At 44.5% G+C, this 18,215-nt stretch overlaps 1 protein-coding gene across 3 annotated transcripts in view; it reads right to left on the bottom strand.

The window, feature by feature from the left end:
• Window positions 1-5,555: 5,555 nt before the first annotated feature.
• The window catches only part of PPP2R5B (protein phosphatase 2 regulatory subunit B'beta), a 95,619-nt gene continuing 82,959 nt past the window's right edge, over window positions 5,556-18,215 (bottom strand). For all 3 annotated transcript variants that reach the window (XM_029611953.1, XM_029611954.1, XM_029611955.1), the window contains exons 12-14: window positions 15,118-15,245; window positions 13,795-13,896; window positions 5,556-7,640 (exon numbers count right to left, since the gene is read on the bottom strand). In XM_029611953.1, the coding sequence (XP_029467813.1) occupies window positions 7,493-7,640; window positions 13,795-13,896; window positions 15,118-15,245 (378 nt within the window). In that variant the 3' untranslated portion in view covers window positions 5,556-7,492. The remainder of the gene's footprint in view (window positions 7,641-13,794; window positions 13,897-15,117; window positions 15,246-18,215) is intronic.

Genomic DNA, 18,215 nt, shown 5'->3' with positions numbered 1-18,215 from the left:
CAAAACTTTTTATCCAAATTTATTATCACTCTCAGAAATTGTAATGGGATACAATGGGCCACAAAGGTGTGCAGTGATGACCAAGTTGCAGTTTTGCAGATACCTTCAAGTTGTACGACTTAAAGATGAGCTACTGATGCAGCCACAGTTCTAATATGATGAACCTTGGTGGTGTCTGTAAGGTGTAGACTTGCTAGCATATGATGTATTCTACTATCTAGTTGTAAAATGTATGTTTGACCAATGCTTTGCCCAGTGTGGTAGGACTGTAAGAAATGAATAGTTGCCAAGCCTAACAATGAGGCAGAGTCCTTCTTTTGTAATAAGGCAAGGCTCTTTTACTCTCTAAAGGTATGAAGGGTCTTCTTGCCTTCATGTATGTGTGGCCTTGGGAAGAACATATGTAACACAATGGCTTAATTAATCTGAAAAACTGATCTTACTTCGGTACAAAAATTTGAATGGGTGCAGAGCGCCACTTTATTTTGGAAAAACTGTGCATAAAGTCAATAATGAACTAAAGACTGAAGCTTGCCCACTTCTGGAGTAAGAACAACGTGGCAATCACTAAGCCCTCAACATTCAAGCCATCAAGTTGAGGAAGGGAAGGTTCAGATGAAAGAGACATTTCTCTTCTTGAGTTAAAAGGAATGTATCTGATCTGAAAGGGATTGGAGGACTACTGGACAGCTGTACCAGATACATAAACCAAACTTGTCTAGGCCATACTGGTGCTAAGAGGTTCAGACGGGCTTGGTTTTGAGCACTTTTTGTACTTACTGGCTATCAGTGGAATTGGAAAAGTGTATATGAGATCTGTATTCTAGTAGAGTAGAAAAATGTGTCCTGAGTGATACGAGTTCGCTGAGAAGAATAGAGTAACATTTATCCAATTTTTTGTTTTGCTCTGATGCAAATAGGTCAGTTGCTGAAAGTCCCCATGGACTGAACAGTCTGTCAACTGTTGATTGCTGCAGAGACCATTAGTGTGGTTGAAATACTCCATTTAGGCAACCTACTAACTTTTTTGGAGATCCCTGGAATGTAGGCACTTGCAGGACAGTCTAATGTTTGCAAGCCCATTCAATTATTTTTATGCCTTCTAGGTAAACAGTCCATGACCCTGTGCCCCCTTGTTTGTTCACATAGGGGCGGATTTTAAAAGGTGCGCGAATAGCCTACTTTTGTTTGCGCTCCAGGCGCAAACAAAAGTACGCTGGATTTTAGTAGATACGCGCGGCTCCGCGCGTATCTGCTAAAAACCTGGATCGGCGCGTGCAAGGCTATGGATTTTGTATAGCCGGCGCGTGCCGAGCCGCGCAGCCTACCCCTATTCCCTCCGAGGCCGCTCTGAAATCGGAGCGGCCTCGGAGGGAACTTTCCTTTGCCCTCCCCTCACCTTCCCCTCCCTTCCCCTACCTAACCCACCCGCCCGGCCCTGTCTAAACCCCCCCCTTACCTTTGTCGGGGGATTTACGCCTCCCAGAGGGAGGCGTAAATCCCCGCGCGCCAGCGGGCCTCCTGCGCGCCGGGCCGCGACCTGGGGGCGGGTACGGAGGGCGCGGCCACGCCCCCGGACCGCCCCGGGCCGTAGCCACGCCCCCGTACCCGCCCCCAAAACGCTGCCGACACGACCCCGAAACGCCGCGACGACCGGGCCCGCCCCCGACACGCCCCCCTCGGAGAACCCCGGGACTTACGCGAGTCCCGGGGCTCTGCGCGTGCCGGGAGGCCTATGTAAAATAGGCTTCCCGGCGCGCAGGGCCCTGCTCGCGTAAATCCGCCCGGTTTTGGGCGGATTTACGGGAGCAGGGCTCTGAAAATCCGCCCCATAGAATATAGCAACTTAGGAACTTGGTCTTCCCTTGCAGAATGCAAGTGAAAATTATTAGAGTGTACCTGATTGCTCTCAATTCTAGGAGTTTGAACTGAAATTGCTTCTCTAGGGATGGCTGAGTCACTCAAGTTCCAAAAGGGTTTCTGTGGTCCTCCCAACACCTTGTGAAGGCATCCATTGCTACGTTGCTTGCTGAGGGAGTAGATGAAGGAGTCTAACCACTAGTGCAATTCCTATTTCATTTCTTTCAAAATCTCCACATTGCTAAGTTAGCTGACCTCATTGGGAAGGAAGACCCCACTGCAGGAGCCATAGATGAAGGAGAGTTAGTGAAACTATGTGAATTGCTTGTCATGTGGCCCAGATCAACCAGCAGCTTCCTGGTCAAAGACTGAGCTGCGTTCAATAGTTTGCATACAAGGGACCCAAGAGTGTTCACCGAACCTGATAGAAGGAACACTCTCTCCTTCAGAAAATCTATCCACATTCTAATGAACTAGATTTTCTGGAAGGGAATTAGAATCGATTTTCTGAAATTCACCAAGCACCTAACAACATTAAGAGTTGTTTTGATTTTTGCACGGAGGTTAGTATACCTTGGGTATTCATTGTCACAAGTCACTTGTAAAGGTAAGGGAAGGCTCAGATGTCCTATCACTGCAGATGCACTGCTACTACATCCAGGAATTTGGTGGAGTTGTGCTGTGGTGCTGACAAACTGAAGGGGAGCACTCTAAAATACAGTGGGAATACTCCACCATAAAGTATAGGTAATGGCAGTGGGAGAGATGGATGATAATGTGAGCATCCTTTAGATCCAGAGCACACATTCACTCTTGAATTTAGATGAAGGAGAGAATTTTGTTGAAGGAATTAATTTTGAATTTCTCCTGGGAGTATATGCTTGTTCAGGCTTCTTAAAGCCAGGATGGGTCTAAGTCCCCAAGAAGTGTTTGGGATAAGGAAGAAGCGGGGTGTAGAAACCCTGGCCATGGTGATGGAGAACAACTAATTCTATCGTCCACTATTAGAGGAGCAACCATTTCCAGGCAGAGTTGCATCAGATGAGATGGACCAGGATTGAAGGCTGAGTGATGAGGAAGTTTGGGAAGCCAGGAAAAATGCACATGGTATACACACTCCACGCTGTAGGGAACCCAGCCAACTTTGGTGACCTTGCATAATTCTCCCTGCTACCGATTTGAGTTGGACTTGTTGCATTGCTTTTGGTTGATGGTGCTCATACCACGGAGCACAAGCCAAAAGTTGTTGCTATTGCAGAAATAGGAGGCAGGATCTAGTATCATTGGTATTGCCAGAATGACTGTTTCTGGAAACACAGTCATTTGAAAGTGTAGTAAGTGTAATTCACCGAAGGCTGCTGTTCCAGTCCTGTAGCCAGGGACTGGACTGCTATATACTCTTCCTTTATTTGAGCTACTGTTTTTCTGAAGTTTTTGTCCCCCAAAGAGGTGATCAGGCAGGCAGGGGACATCTGCCAACTTATAGTGGACATCTTCCCGTAAGGTACTGGTGTGATTCCACCTTCACTGGGTTAAAAAAAAGGAGCAAGTGAAGATCCATGTATTGAGCATGAAGCTTGGGAAATTTTTTTTTTTAATACAGAAATTGTCCAGATAGAGTATTCAAATGTATGCCTTTAAGAGCAGATTCTACCACAAGTGAATAATGGGGTATTTGTATTAGTCCAAATCCCAGGGATTTTGCACTCTATATTGCAACTTAGGCACAGGAAATAGGATTTTCCTATATTCTCGTTTGCAATTCTTGTAGGATATCATGGCTCAGGATAGCTGCTGAGCTTTGCACAAGGATGTTTGTCCTTAAGCACATTAACTCCAAATGCTGTACACAACTTGTCCAGAAACCTGAAGTAGGAAAGGTCTTCCGCTGGAGAGGAGTGGCCTGAAAGCTCTGGAAGAGGGTTGGAGGGGATCCCCTTCAATACCTCTTCAGACTGTAGAGGTGAGAGAATACTAATCTAGGACCTCAATGATGAAGAAGGTCCTTGGACACCTTGGCAGGGTATACTCCTGCTGCACATTTTCTGACGGGCTGGACTCTGCTGTAAGTGAATTTCAAGGCCTAGAACCACTTCATTGGGGTTCTGATGGTGTATCTGTATGAACCGGGGATACTGGGACTGCTTTCCAGGATATCAGATTTACTCCCACAAGAAGAAGATGTTGGAAGATTCCCTTTTTATCCTTAGTCATCAAAGAGGTAAAAAAATCCTTTATCATCCCCACTATATGGCTGAGAGACTAAATGTGCCTTATGTCCTGGTATGAGTGGTAGAACATCCTCTTCTGATAGTAGAATGGAATCTGGTACATCTTCCATACTCTGCAAAATTTCAAATCGAAGCCAATTAGATATGAGAGGTAGCAGAGAGCAAATGGAGCTGGCATCTCCAGACATAGGCCTTTGTAAGTGCTCTTGTAATTGGTGGGTGCAGGGGTATCATGTCTCCTTCTATCCCTGTTAAATTCTCAGCAGGCTAGCATATAGGTATGTAGGAAGTTCTGGAGCACAATGCATTGGTGATGGAATAGCCTGTTCTGATGGTTTAACAGCCAAAGATGTTGGGGATCAATGGGTTGAATGCATCGAAGACTTGTGCATTGATGGGGCTCATATGCACCTTGTATTGACAGTGCAGTCAACAGCTTCTTTTCCTTCGACACAGGCTACTTTTGCTTACTTGATCCTGAGGATTTAGCCACCAATGGGGGTGATATTTTTGAGCAGCTTCTGCTCAACTCCATTCCCAGGGAGACAGACGAGATTGCATTTTGGGAAGAGAACCAACTGTGACTTCTCAGAGACCTACGCAGTTCCTTCGTTTTCTAGCCCCACAATCTTTGGGTACACAAGGTCCACAATCATAACTGTTGGCCGGGTTTGTCAGGTCATATCCATCGATAATGGATATTCCACAAATGCAGTCCTTAAAGCCACTCACTGTGGTTTTCTTCTTTCTGAAGAAAACAAATCTCTTTTTTGAAAAGTAGCATTGAAATGTACTGTTGGGGTTGCTGAAACAGTGAGGCAACTTTTAAGTAAAATTATCAAGATTTTCACTGAAAAATATAGATAGATGTACATGGCCATGCTGGTCCTCGGATGAAAAAAAGACAGGTGGCTTGCGAGGCAATGCCCAAGTGAGAATTCCTGCGCATGCTCAGTAGAGCAAAAGCTCTAATAGCTAAGAGAGAGAGGTCCATTTGGTGCTGCCGGATGATGTCACTCACATGTAATGGCTAATTCAGCCCTGCTTATCGACGGAAAAAAACCCAACACTTTTTACCCATATAAATTGCTTTGACAAATCTTCCTTCAAGAAGGTCATTTTCAAAGGCATTTCCATGGGTATAAACAGTACTTTACCCAGAGAAATGGTATTTTATAAAACTGACTGCACACTATACAGTTAAACTTAAGCATATGTCCAGGCATTCCCCTGGGAGAGGGCATAATTTTGAGTTATGCACATACTTTTTCATTTTCAAAAGTATGCGTGTACATTTTCTTGAACATCTTCCACATAAATAATAGCAGGTATAATTATGTGTGAAAAAATGTGGTTGGTTAATTTTCAAAACAGACTTATATACCCAAAATCCGCTTTGTAAAATAGGTGTAATTTTCTGAAGGGGGGTGTGTGTGAAATGCCACCTAATGTAAGTGGGCTGTTAAAAAAAACCAATTACTCTCTAAGAAGGCAATATTCAAAAACTACCAAAGTGCCTAACTTAACTGGCTAAATTTTCAGTTGAAAATTACCTAAATTTAGCCAGCTAAAACTCAAATGTGACTGTCTCAACTTAGTTAACTAGCACTAATTTAAGTCGGCGATTTTCTCTCCCTCCTATCGACGTGATAAGTCAAGCAGTAGAAGTGGGGGCTTGGCCCCCTCAACAGTCTACCCCGCTCTCCCCCACGCCAGCCTGAGAAAGTGATTAATTCAGGCAGGGGTCCAATAGCCAACCCCACAATCCCCCTTCCACTCACATGCCAGACACCAAGCCCAGAGGACAGCTGGCTCAGCTGGAGATTTGGAGGAGCATGGCATTGGGTTTGCAGATCAGTGGTGAGGGCATGGGTGGGGGGAGGGAGTTTTTACAGAAGAAAGGAGATCAAAAGTGAAGGGACATGGATACCACTTTTTTTTTTTTAATTTTAAAGTTAACTGGGCTTGAGGATGGATTGCAGAGTAGGCACTCTATTCTCTGTCAGACTTCACACTTTTGAGGGTGGGCAAGGGGGATCTAGCTTGGGTAGTTGGCCCACTTACCAGCCTGGATCACTAGAACTAGAGCGAGGATTGAAGGTGGGTGAATGGGGTAGTAGGCAGTTGGAGCCTCCCTCTCTGGCCAACTTGTCATTTTGAGTCGGACCTATCACCAACTTTTACTTTACAAAAGGGAAGCTCGGGATGACCAAATTCAAGCCAGCTACAGCAGCACTTAAATTTTGCCAGTTATGTGTCTAGCCATGAAATCAGAGCTAGCTACCTAACCTTTCCCCACCCTCTTAGTGAAACTTTAGCAGCTAAATTTGCCCGCATAGGCAAGCCAGTTTAGAAGGCCAGCCAGCTAGCTCAAAGCCTATGTTCTTATTTAGTTGACTAGAGCCTTTGAAAACTGACTGCTCAGTCTTTACTTTTTATTTAATAAATGAGGCAATATAACTGAGAAAGTGCCAAAGTTTTCATGCCCTATAACCAGTTTTATGAATTACCCTAAAATATATCTAGGCATTTGCATTTGAGTGTTTGTTAAGCACTTATTTTTGCTTTTTTTTTCTCTCCTGCCTTGCAGACGTTTTGCAAATAATTTTAGCTCTTTTGTTCAATCAGAATCTTGTCATCTCTTCTTAAGTCTACACTCAAGGGCTTTCAATTCTGCTGTCTTTAATTCTGTTCCAGTGGAAATGTTTCAAACAGCTAGGCTCTTGGGAATAGGGAGAGGGGATGCTGAGAGTTAAGGTACAGTCCTATTGTATTAAATGTGTAATAAATAATATTACATGTTTGGACTTCCATTAGCCCTGACCACCTCTTCCACCTCCCCCTCAAAAACACCTAAGCCCCCTACCCTTGTAACAAAAAAAAATAAATATATATATATATATATTATATATATTCATTCATTCAAGTATTCTAGCACATACATAATTCTCAAACACAATATGGTATCCCCCTACCCCAACCACCCACCCACCCATCCATTCACCTGGCAATGACTTAAGTCCTTTATCAGAACCCATCCCCACTCTCACATCCTCTCCTTTGACCCGGACTCTAAGCCAAGGCCACAAGACCCTCCCCCTTGCAGCCTCAGCACATTTACCCCTACAGGGGGTGGAGTGGTAGCAATAAATGTTGAACGTCCACAACATTCCAGAATTGAGTCTTTTCTCTCCCCCCACCCCAAGCTTGATAGCCTGTAAAAGCAGTCCCAGAAGTCTCTGCTTCTCTCACAGTTCAGGTAGAGCAGGGGTGAAAGGAGCATCGGCTCCTCCAATATCATTCCCGGCTTCCCAGCCTCACGGTGTAGTCTTGTTTCCACTTTGGATGAGGCTGGAGGGGACAAGGGTAGGGTGGGGATGCCATTGGGTGCTGAATACGCTCTAACTTTTGCTACCACTCTGAAGGTTGAGGCTGTTCTGTAGGTTAAGGCGGTTCATCTCAGCCTCTTCCAGGTTCTGCATCCTCCTGAGCTGCAGCTCATCTAGCCTTCGCCACAGTTCCTGACGCTCCTTTTGCTTTTTCAGCTCCCTGTGACAAATGAGGAGATGGGGTGGAAAGAACAGAGCAGAAGAGCATCACTAAGCCATGCCAGTATGGAGAGGAGGCACAGAACACAAAATTCAACATGGAGAAATTACTACTTACCTGATAATTTCCTTTCCTCTAAGGCAGGCAGGCCAATCTACACCAGTAGATTATGAACTTCTACCAGCAGATGGAGACTAAGTATAGGTGACTCGCTGACGTCACTGACATATAGCCCTGACCTAACATCAGCCTGCCAGTATCTCTAGAAAAGCCAAACTGTGGACACACTGATTATACTTGAACATGACTATAAACAGTCAACCACTCATGCTTCCAACCAACTGGGAAATATTGAGCTCAGCAAAAAAGTTATCAACTAATCTTAAGGGCTGGTTATGTCACTTACTAGTCCTTCAACAAAGTAATAGAAATAACAGTTTTCATCATCCACTTATAAAGGTCAAATTCAAAGCAAGTAGGCAGCCCAGGGAGTTTTGTGGATTGGCCTTTGCTTCCTTAGAGTAAAGTAAATTATCAGGTAAGTAGTAATTTCTCCTGCTACTGCTGTCAGGCAGGCCAATCCACACCAGTAGGATGTACCAAAGCTACTCCCAAAAAGGGTGGGAAGCTGTTTGCTGTCCCATGCATCCTCCTGAGCCCTAATATCCAAGCCGTAATGCATGGAGAAAGTGTGAAAGGAGGACCATATTGCTACCCTGCAAATCTCAACAGGAGACAACAACCAAAGCTCCACTAACGAAACTACCTGAGCTCTCTAGAATGCGCCCTGACCTGTCTAGGTAATTGGACATCTGCATCCACATAGGCGGCCAAAATGACTTCTTTCATCCAACGGGCTATAGTCGCCACGTCAATGGTTCATATTGTTTACCTCCATCATTGAGCACAAACAATTGATTAGACTTCCCGATGGAGCAAGTAATCTTCAAGTACCGCACCAGATGCAGTTTGACATCCAAGGCATTCAACAGACGATAATCCTGTTCATTTCTATCCTTGTCCAACATAGGCAGGGAAATAGGCTGATTCAAATCAAACTCCAAAACCACTTTCAGTAAAAAGGAAAGTACAGCCCTAAGCTGTACTGTCACTAGATTCATTCGTAGAAACAGCTCACAGCAAGAAAGAGCTTGCAACTCAGAGACCCACCGTGTTGAACAGATTGCTACCAGGAAAAAAGTTTTCAAGGTGACCAGCCACAAAGAGATACCACGCAGTGGCCGAAATGTAGCACCCACCAAAAAATACAAGACCAGATTAATGTCCCAAAGATGGCCCACTGCTGCTCCTCAGCAATCCATCGACTTTGCGCCACCAACTCTTGTCAGTGAGCTCTCCAACCCAGAAGGTTTGCATCTGTTGTGAGCACTAAACAGTCCAGTGTCTCCAAGGGAACCCCCCCCCCTTCCTGAAATAATCTGCTTGTAAGCCTGCAATTGGACACTCACTTCCAATGGCAAGTGGAGTCTCACTGTGTACTCCTGCGACTGCGGATTCCACCCGGAGAGCAACACACGCTGAAGGGGCCTCAAGTGTACTCTCACCCAGGGAACTATGTCTAATTTGGCTGCCATTGATCCCAGGACCAGCAGGTAAGACCACACCATTGGGCAAATAGGCCATCCCAAGGCCTGAATTAGAGTAACCAACTTCTGAATGTGACTCTCTGAACACATGCCGAGATCCTCGAGCATATGAGAAGGCTGCAATTTGCTCTTGGCCAGTTTCACCACCCAGCCTAGCTCCTGAAGGGAGGAGACTACCTTGCGAGATACTAAGTGACTTTCTTCTGCATTTTTGTCCCAAATCAAATAGTCTTCCAGATACAGATGGACTAGAATGCCCTCCTTGCGCATGACCATGGTCATGTCACCATCATGACCTTGGAGAAGGTCCTGGGTGCAGTAGCCAGCCCAAAGGGCAGAGCCTGAATTTGAAGATGATGTTACAAAAACAGCAAAGTGTAGGAAACAATGTTCCTGGTGACCTGAGAAATTCCCTATTTCTACTGCCATCATTATAGGAAATAGAGTTTCCATCCTGAGGAGAGTCAACCGCAAATGTTGATTGACTCCCCTCGGATCCAGGATGGACCAAAAAAAACCCTCTTCTTTCTTGGGAATGACAAAATAAATGGAATAGCAGCCCATATTTTCTTGCAATCTGGGAACATGAATTACAGACTTCAGATCCAACAGCCTCCTTAACCTAGCATCCACAGCCACTCTCTTCTGTAGAGAGTTGCATGGAGAGACCATAAATGCATCTGGAGGATTATGGAGAAATTCTAGAGCACAGCCATCCCTTACTACCTCCAGGATCCAATCTGGGCCCACCTTTGATAAAAGTGAGATGTATGCTCGCCTATCTCCCTGATTCAGTACGTGAGCCCCCCGCCTTCATTGCGAAGATCAAGATGCTCCAGCCTCGGAGCCCGCAGCTTACGAGGCTTCTTAGGCCGAAAGGAATGAGATCTTCCAAAGGGACAAGATTTTTGAGTAGTTGCTTCTCTGTAAGGATTAAACAGACAGGAATCCATGGAGCAGCCCTTTGCCCCAACATGATACAACGTCCTTTCTTGTCCTCCGGCAATCAAGGAACCTTGGATTCACCCCAGCTATTTGCCATCTTCTCAAACTCACTTCTGAATAAAAGAGAACCTTTAAAGAGTAATCTTGTGAAAATGGACTTGGAAATAGTGTCTGCTGTCCAGTTTCGTAACCACAACTGGCATCTAGCCTCTATCACGTAAGCCACCCCTGAGGCAAACATCCGCACCAAGTCACAGCTCACAATGGATAAGAATGTGGCTCCCGGTTCCATCAATGATCCGCCATTAGACCCCGCTCCTTGGGTTTCCTGAGAAAGACACAAAGCAATCCAAGCCACCAGGCAGCAGCAAGAAGCAATTTGCAAATTCTTTTGCCATGGTGTCAAAGGCCTGTTTAAGACTGGCCTCAACCTCTTATCCTGAGCACCCATTAGTGCTGCCTCTCCTTCAACTGGGATGGTAGTACGCTTGGTAACAGCACATACCAAGGCATACACCTTTGGGAATCGTAACTGTTCCCTTGCCTTTGGATCCAAGGGGTACAAACCCGACAATGCATGCTCCCTATAAAACTTGCCTCTGGGGCGTTCCACTCAAAGTCAATTAACTCTTGAATTGGATCCAAGAAGGGAAAGAAACAGGACACTTTGTGTAAAGTGACCAAAATGTGATCTTTCTTTTGTAACCTGTAGCATCACCCCCACATACACTGAGCATCTTCAGGGTCTGAGTTAACAGGCTCAGCAATTCATCTCTATGAAAAAACCGGCATAGAGTCTGAAACGGCTCCAAATCAGGTGGAATTTCTCCCTCTTCTAGAGGTGAGAAAGCTAAATCCCCATAGGAATCATCCAACATGTCATCCGGATCCCCCTGAACATCTCCAGGGATAGCCTTCCTACAGCATTTGCCCACAGTGGATGACAATTGGGAGGACCCAAGAATGTAATCACTTCTTAGTAGGTTGTGTCACCTCCGCTGAGCACCACTGCAGAAATGCTTGTGGGCCCTGGAAAAATTCTACCTAGGAGAGGAGGATGGATCCATACCAGGGCTCACATGCCCAAACCTGGCACTCTCCGACCCTTTTCCCGGAGATATCTCTGCCATCAGAAATAAGGGTGGTGGGGAATTGTCCACAGTGTCACTGCCTCCCACCCCACACCCTTCTGGAGCTACCCTGGGCCAAGGAGATGTCCCAACATCAGCAAAATCTGTAGTAGCCAAATCAGCTTGAGCATCTAAACAACGTTGACACAGGCGTATAGAGAGCAATGGCTGGATTTCCCTTATATGGCAAGCCTCACAGACAGCAAGGTGCTTAGACCTTTTTGTCCCTGGTGTCATAGTTTTTCTGAACCCGGCTCTAGATGGCCTCCTGCGCGCACACCAACAGTGCCCGGCTGTACCCGCGCAAATACATGCTCAAATCTAGGCCAGGGCTTTATGCACATACAAACCCTCCATGCCCATTACAGGACACTGTCAAGCAGCGAGAATGTGTGAACACACTTAAGTACATAGGAAAAAAAAATGTCGCTGCGGCCTATAATGCAGCTGACTGAACCGAGCTTGAGGCTTAGTCAAAATCTGCTCAACCTGCTGAGCCTGAGCTGCCTCCACTCCCCAAAGAAATGAGACGGAAAAGGGGATAAGAGGTGTAGAGGAAAACGTCAAGGGAAAAGAGGACATGTAAGGAAAAAGGAGGGGGCCTAAAATTCCCTCCTAACTCTTTTACATGAGCTCAGCCCTCCCTGGCTGACAGCACAATTGGGTCACCGGCTACGATGAGGACAGGCCACAAGCCTTCACTGCCGAGTACTCCCTTATCCACTTTTCCGCATTTTTTTTTTTTTCCGCCTATGCCTGGCCAGGCAGCTAGACTTAAAGTGCTCAACTGAGGGAGGGACCAAATGGGTGTCACCGCAAGAGCTCAAGTGTTGCATCTGAATCTTCTCCTAGTCTTCCATCTTTTTTCTCTTTGTTATTTTTTTTACACCACAAGCAATCTCCACAAGGGAGATGCATGTCCACCATTTGCTGGAGATGGAGAATATTGGCAAGCTGATGACAGGGCAGGGCTATATGACAGTGACGTCAGTGATGGACCGACAAAACAGGAGGGTAGGCTGTCTAAGAAAGCCGTTAGTCCAATCTCTGAGCTTTATTTTAATGGAGACGTGATCTTTGTATATATTCCCGACTCAGGCCGCGTTTCGCCCCACACAGGGGCTGCCTCAGGGGCTAAAACACATAAATAACAAATATAACTTAACGTACAAGACAAATAATAGAAAATAATTTTAAAATTAAAATTCCATAACAAAAGGTAACACATAGAATCTAAAGACATATCATAATTGACCAGTTGCTAATTAAAAAATAAATACAAATAAATACAATAAAAAATGGATAATAAAAAAATGACCAGAAACAACTGTGCAATATATGATTTTACCTGTATATAAAAAGACTTAATGTATATGAATGTAATTTAATAAAATAAATACACAAAATCTCAGGAATCTGGTGGTCTGTTAAAATGTGCCTTAAGAAAAATATAATGCAAACTAACATACTCTAAAAATGTATGAATGGGGGAATGCTAAGAAATAGATAAATCAAAGTGAGAAGCAAGCCCATGGCAATACAAAACAATAAAAGAATTAAATTCAACTTCTATATTAGTTTGCATTATATTTTTCTTAAGGCACATTTTAACAGACCACCAGATTCCTGAGATTTTGTGTATTTATTTTATTAAATTACATTCATATACATTAAGTCTTTTTATATACAGGTAAAAAATTTTTTTTTTATTATCCATTTTTTATTTTACTTGTATTTATTTTTTAATTAGCAACTGGTCAATTATGATATGTCTTTAGATTCTATGTGTTACCTTTTGTTATGGAATTTTAATTTTAAAATTATTTTCTATTATTTGTCTTGTACGTTAAGTTATATTTGTTATTTATGTGTTTTAGCCCCTGAGGCAGCCCCTGTGTGGGGTGAAACTCGGCCTGAGTTGAGCATATATACAAAGATCACGTCTCGATTATAATAAAGCTCAGAGATTGGACTATTTTGTGGCATCTAATCCATTTTGTTATCCTAGTGACGTCAGTGAGCCAGCTTTACTCCATCTCCTGGAGAAGGGCATAACTCACTGGTCTGGATAGGCCTGCATGAGCGCAGAAGAAAGTGGCATTTCCTTTTCATACAAGCTCAACTTAGGACATACCTCTCCTAAAGGGGTGCCCTGCAGGCATCACTTTGTAAATGCAGTGAGCACTGACCAGCACAAATGAAGTGCTGCCCTTGCACACAGGAATAAAATTCTTAGGGCTGGCCATGCACTGCCAACATGAGGCCCAGAGATGGTACTCACAGGCCTGACAAAATGCAGGACCCTAGGTTGCTTGGAGGATCCTGTATCTCTGCAATATGCTACAGGTTTGTTTTTACAATGAAGCCCTGGGTATCTTCTGGGCAGGTTCAACGCATACAGCAGAGGATACTCAGCCCTTACTCTGTAGATACTAAGAATGGATACCCAGCCCTTACTCTGAAGATACCTACTGTTGCTTTTCTACTTTGTAGGATGCAGTCAGGTCATCAAAGAGCTTGCCGTTCATCTCCATGAAAGTTTTAAGCACATTGTAGATCAAGGAGACAATCGTTCTGCAGAAAAATTAGGAAGGAGAGAAAGGAAAGAAAAAAACAGACAGCACAAGATGAGACAGTGAAAGGTAACAAAGACAGCATATGGAAAGAAGAGATGGGAGAGAGCAAAGAACACGTGGACATATGTGTTTGTCATCTCTGTACGTACACATTGATAGAGTGTCTCACTTGAGACACAGCCACAGAGAACTGTGGCTTTAAATCTTACACACATATATGGGCCGATGCAATATGGTGCGCTCAGCCTAGCACACAGCTTAATGCGTGCGAGAATAACTCCCAATGCAATAAGGGGATTAGCATGTCCAAAACGCACCTCGAAACAAGTGCTTAGCTAATAGCGCTCATCACATGTGAATGCTATTGCCCATGATGCAGAAAATCCCCCCCCCCAGTGCCCAATGCACACTCATTAATGCGGCAAACTTAACGGCAGCCCCGGAGCTGGCGATAAGTCATACCACAAGTCAAGGGCTCAAGAAAACCCCCCCCCAAAATACTGTTGTCAGTGGTTCCTCCTACTTAGTATTGAACCAGAGCCGGGAATGGAATCCAGATCTGTTGCAATACTAAGATCCACTGCTTGCGGGAATTGAAATTTACAAAAACAGGAAGGGCTCGATAAAAAAAAAAAAAAAAAAAGCTGACACCCAATATAAACGCTGCTGTTATGTGTGCGAGTTATCTGTGGCGGGACAAAACAGACGCTTGAATTAAGCTCCGTTTCCCTAACCCGCGTATAGCCACGTCTCCAGGGCACCCAGTGCTTTTGTGCAATAGGGACGCACAATTTCTCTCTTGTGCATCCTTTTAAACATGGTCACTAATTTACATACTACTTCAGGCGTCCAGGGGCTGTGGATGTGTGCACATTATGTAAAGGGATGCTCAATATGAGCACCCATAGAATCCAGCTCCTGGCAGTTGCTTTGGGTGCTAACCTACAGCTGGCCAGTAGGAGTCACTATAGTACCTGTGTTCAGCAGCACTCCAGCCCACGGAGCCAGAACCAGAGCCGGGAATGGAATCCAGATCTGCTAACCTCTGTAGCCCTTCCAGGCCGAAAAAGCAGGAGCCAGAGCTGGGAATGAAACCCAGGTCTCCTACCCTCTGCAGTGCTCCCTGCCTCAGGATTAAGAGCCTGAACTGGGAAGAGAGTGAAGGTTTCCCACTTCTCAGCATAGCACTGCCCCTTGCTGCCCCATGTGGGCCTCTTACTGGTTCCAGTGCTCCTTTGAGACGCAGTAGAGGGTGCTGAAGATGAGTGGAAGGATGGTATTGCAGTTGTCCTCAATCAGGCTCAGAATGTACTCGTTGTTCCAGAAGTAGAGTGCCCGCTCTGCCACCTGAAGATGGAGAGAAACAACAACATGACAATACACAGAGATGATACCTCCTGAGTGCATGAGACCAGTGGGGGGTGAGCTGGGCAGTCAAAACCCATTAATTTTGTATTTGGATACCTAGAAAGAAAAGTAATCCATTGCAGTACTTCGTTACTGTGAGGTATAACCTAACTAAAGTTACTGTCAAAAGTGATTTGTTCCAGTACCACTGGAGAAACCTCGTCTGGACTACAGTTGCCAGTTCTGGAAGCTGCATCTCCAGAAGGGGATAGAAAGCAGACGCAGTCCAGAGTAGGGCTACAAAGAATGCAGAGCCTGCATCAAAAAACCTATGAGGGGAAGCTTAGGCTCCTCAATCTGTATATTTTTTAACATACAGAAATGGTAGATAAAAACATAAGGCCCATTTAGTCTACCCATCTCCATCTTCTGTCCTACTTGCTGCAGACTTTAATTGATCCTTAGCATTAATTCTTTTCCCCACCCCCAGGGATCCCCTATGCTTGTCCCACACACTCTTGAAATAGAACACCTTTTTTTCTGGTCTACTACTTCCAAAGGGAGACTGCTCCATGGATCTGCCACTATTTCCATAAAAGAAAAATGTCCTTAGATTGCACCTTGTTAGGACCAGAAGTGATGTCACCGTCTTCCCAGGATCACCAATCAGTCCAGAATTCATTCACAATGCTGCAGCTACATTGTGGTCCTCATCCCAAATTCACTCACACTCTGCCTTTCCCATAACAAACAGCTGACAATCGCATTCACCATCATAATCACCAACAGCCTCTCTTATAGCCCCCTTCTCTTCAGGGTGCTCCAACATAGTGCACTGTCTCAAATGGCCTCTACTGTTGTCACTGTGTTCTTCCCTGCTGGCCCCAGGATCAGCTGTCCCTGTGAACAGTGGATCTTCCTTTTGTTGTTATTATCGTGAGGCCGAATTCCAAGTTTGTTGCCATCACCATATACTAGATATATGGTGGTGGCAGCAATAAAATAAAAACAAAAAAGGAAGATCAGCCGTTCACAGGGCCAGCAGAGAAAGGTACAGCAGTGGCAGTAGAGGTCAATTGAAACTGTACTATGTTGGGGTACCTGGAAATGATGTTGCCATTGCGGACAAGGACACATGGGGCCATAATAAGCCAGAAGAAAGGTGCCCACTTGTGGTCCACAACCTATACTTTGCCCACTCCTGCTCTAGACAGAGCACAAGCAAACCTTTTTTCAGTGGAAATAATATTTGAGAAAAAAGGAGAAATTTAATCTTACCTGATAATTTCCTTTCCTTGAATCCTGCTAAACCAGTCCAGATGTCTGGATTATATCCCCCTACTAGCAGATGAAGACAGAGGACATACCTCATTCTGTGACATCATCACTGGTAGTTACCATGGTACAGCTCCAGTTAAAAGCCAGTATTTTTATGTCAAAGCCATGGAGGCAAAAACTAACAATAGAATCAAATTCTTAAAATACATGTATATAATTGAAACACTTAAAAGGATCCTCCCAAAAAAACTATTCTTCCAAACTTTTCTTGGATAAATGAAGAGGTAGAGAAAGGAAAAGAGGAAGCAAAAAGTAAACCTCCAGGTGCCTCTTAATCTCTGTAAATCAAAGTCCACCACTTCTAAAACTGCACAGGCCCAACTTCCTGGGAGGGTCCTAGAATTGTGTAGCAGGATACAAGGAAAGAAAATCATCAGGTAAAACTCAATGTCTCCTCCTCTATCATCCTGCTATACCAGTCCAGATGGTGGGAAGTATCCAAGCCCATTTAATCTAGGAGGCTAGAAGTTATGGCTGCCCTGAAAACATAAACTCCAAAGGCTGAACATCCAGTTTTAAATATTTAGTGAAATAATATAAGGAAGAACAAATGATAGCCTTACAAATATTCTCCAGGGCAAGAGCAGAAATTCCATCCAAGAAGAAATTTGAGCTTTCACTGAGTTTGCTCAAAGGATCTCCAGAAGCTATGGACCTTTCAATAAATAAGCAATCAATTGCTTTTTTTTTTTTCTTTCAAACCAGGGGTGGACAAACTATGGCAGGCAGGCCAAAACTGGCCCAACTCCTCCATCTTTCTAGCCTGCCTACCTCCTGCATGCTGCCTATAGGATCCAGCCCATTGCTGTCCTCCAGCAGCCTGCCCAAACACCTCGACGTTATCAGCGATGGCCCCTAATGACATGCTGATGTCTGCAACGTGGGCCATTGTTGATAATGTTGGGCAATGCCTTAGGTGGACTGCTGGAGGATGGTGAAGGATGGTGGCATCATGTTGGGATCCTAGATGTGCTGTTGAGGAAGAGAAGGCAGATTTCATTGGCTGGAGACTGGGCAACAAACGCCCTAGAATGGTAGATATGTTCATGTGCCTACTGTAGGGGTTGCTTTTCATTGGCACTTATTGGCAAGGGACCTACGGGAGATAGAGTAAGAACAGGAGGCCAAAACAATAGCGGTGAGGATGGGCTACTCTTGCAGTCACAGCTCATCTCACTCCAAGCATGTGAAGAGTGGGAAGCACAACAAGAAACAGAGTTGCTCGCACTCGAGGGAGGAGGAGTGGGTAAGGAAATACTCTGTCATAGGAGGACAAGTATAGTTGGTGACAAGAGTCCCTTTCCTGGTTCCACCAACACTGCTTCATATTGGCACAAGCACGTCACATCTCCACCTGACCATATTGACATTTTCGGTCATACTTTATTTATTTAGGCATTTTATATACCATCATTCCAGAATAAGATCATGACAGTTTACAAAATCATCATTCATATTCTTGTTTTACGATCACATTCTGTGCCAGCATTCATAATCTAGGTCAAAACTACAGCAGATATATATTCTTATTCATGTTTGTATAATTTCTTGGTCAACATGACAGTTGACTTATTGACTTCATATTTGTACATTTTCAAAGTTGGCATTACAGCAAATGCAGACTCTAATTTA

The sequence above is a fragment of the Rhinatrema bivittatum genome, chromosome 8 (assembly GCF_901001135.1).
Source record: "Rhinatrema bivittatum chromosome 8, aRhiBiv1.1, whole genome shotgun sequence".
NCBI lineage: Eukaryota > Metazoa > Chordata > Amphibia > Gymnophiona > Rhinatrematidae > Rhinatrema > Rhinatrema bivittatum.
Note: the sequence above shows the minus strand (reverse complement) of the source record. Positions and strands in the feature narration are given on the sequence as shown.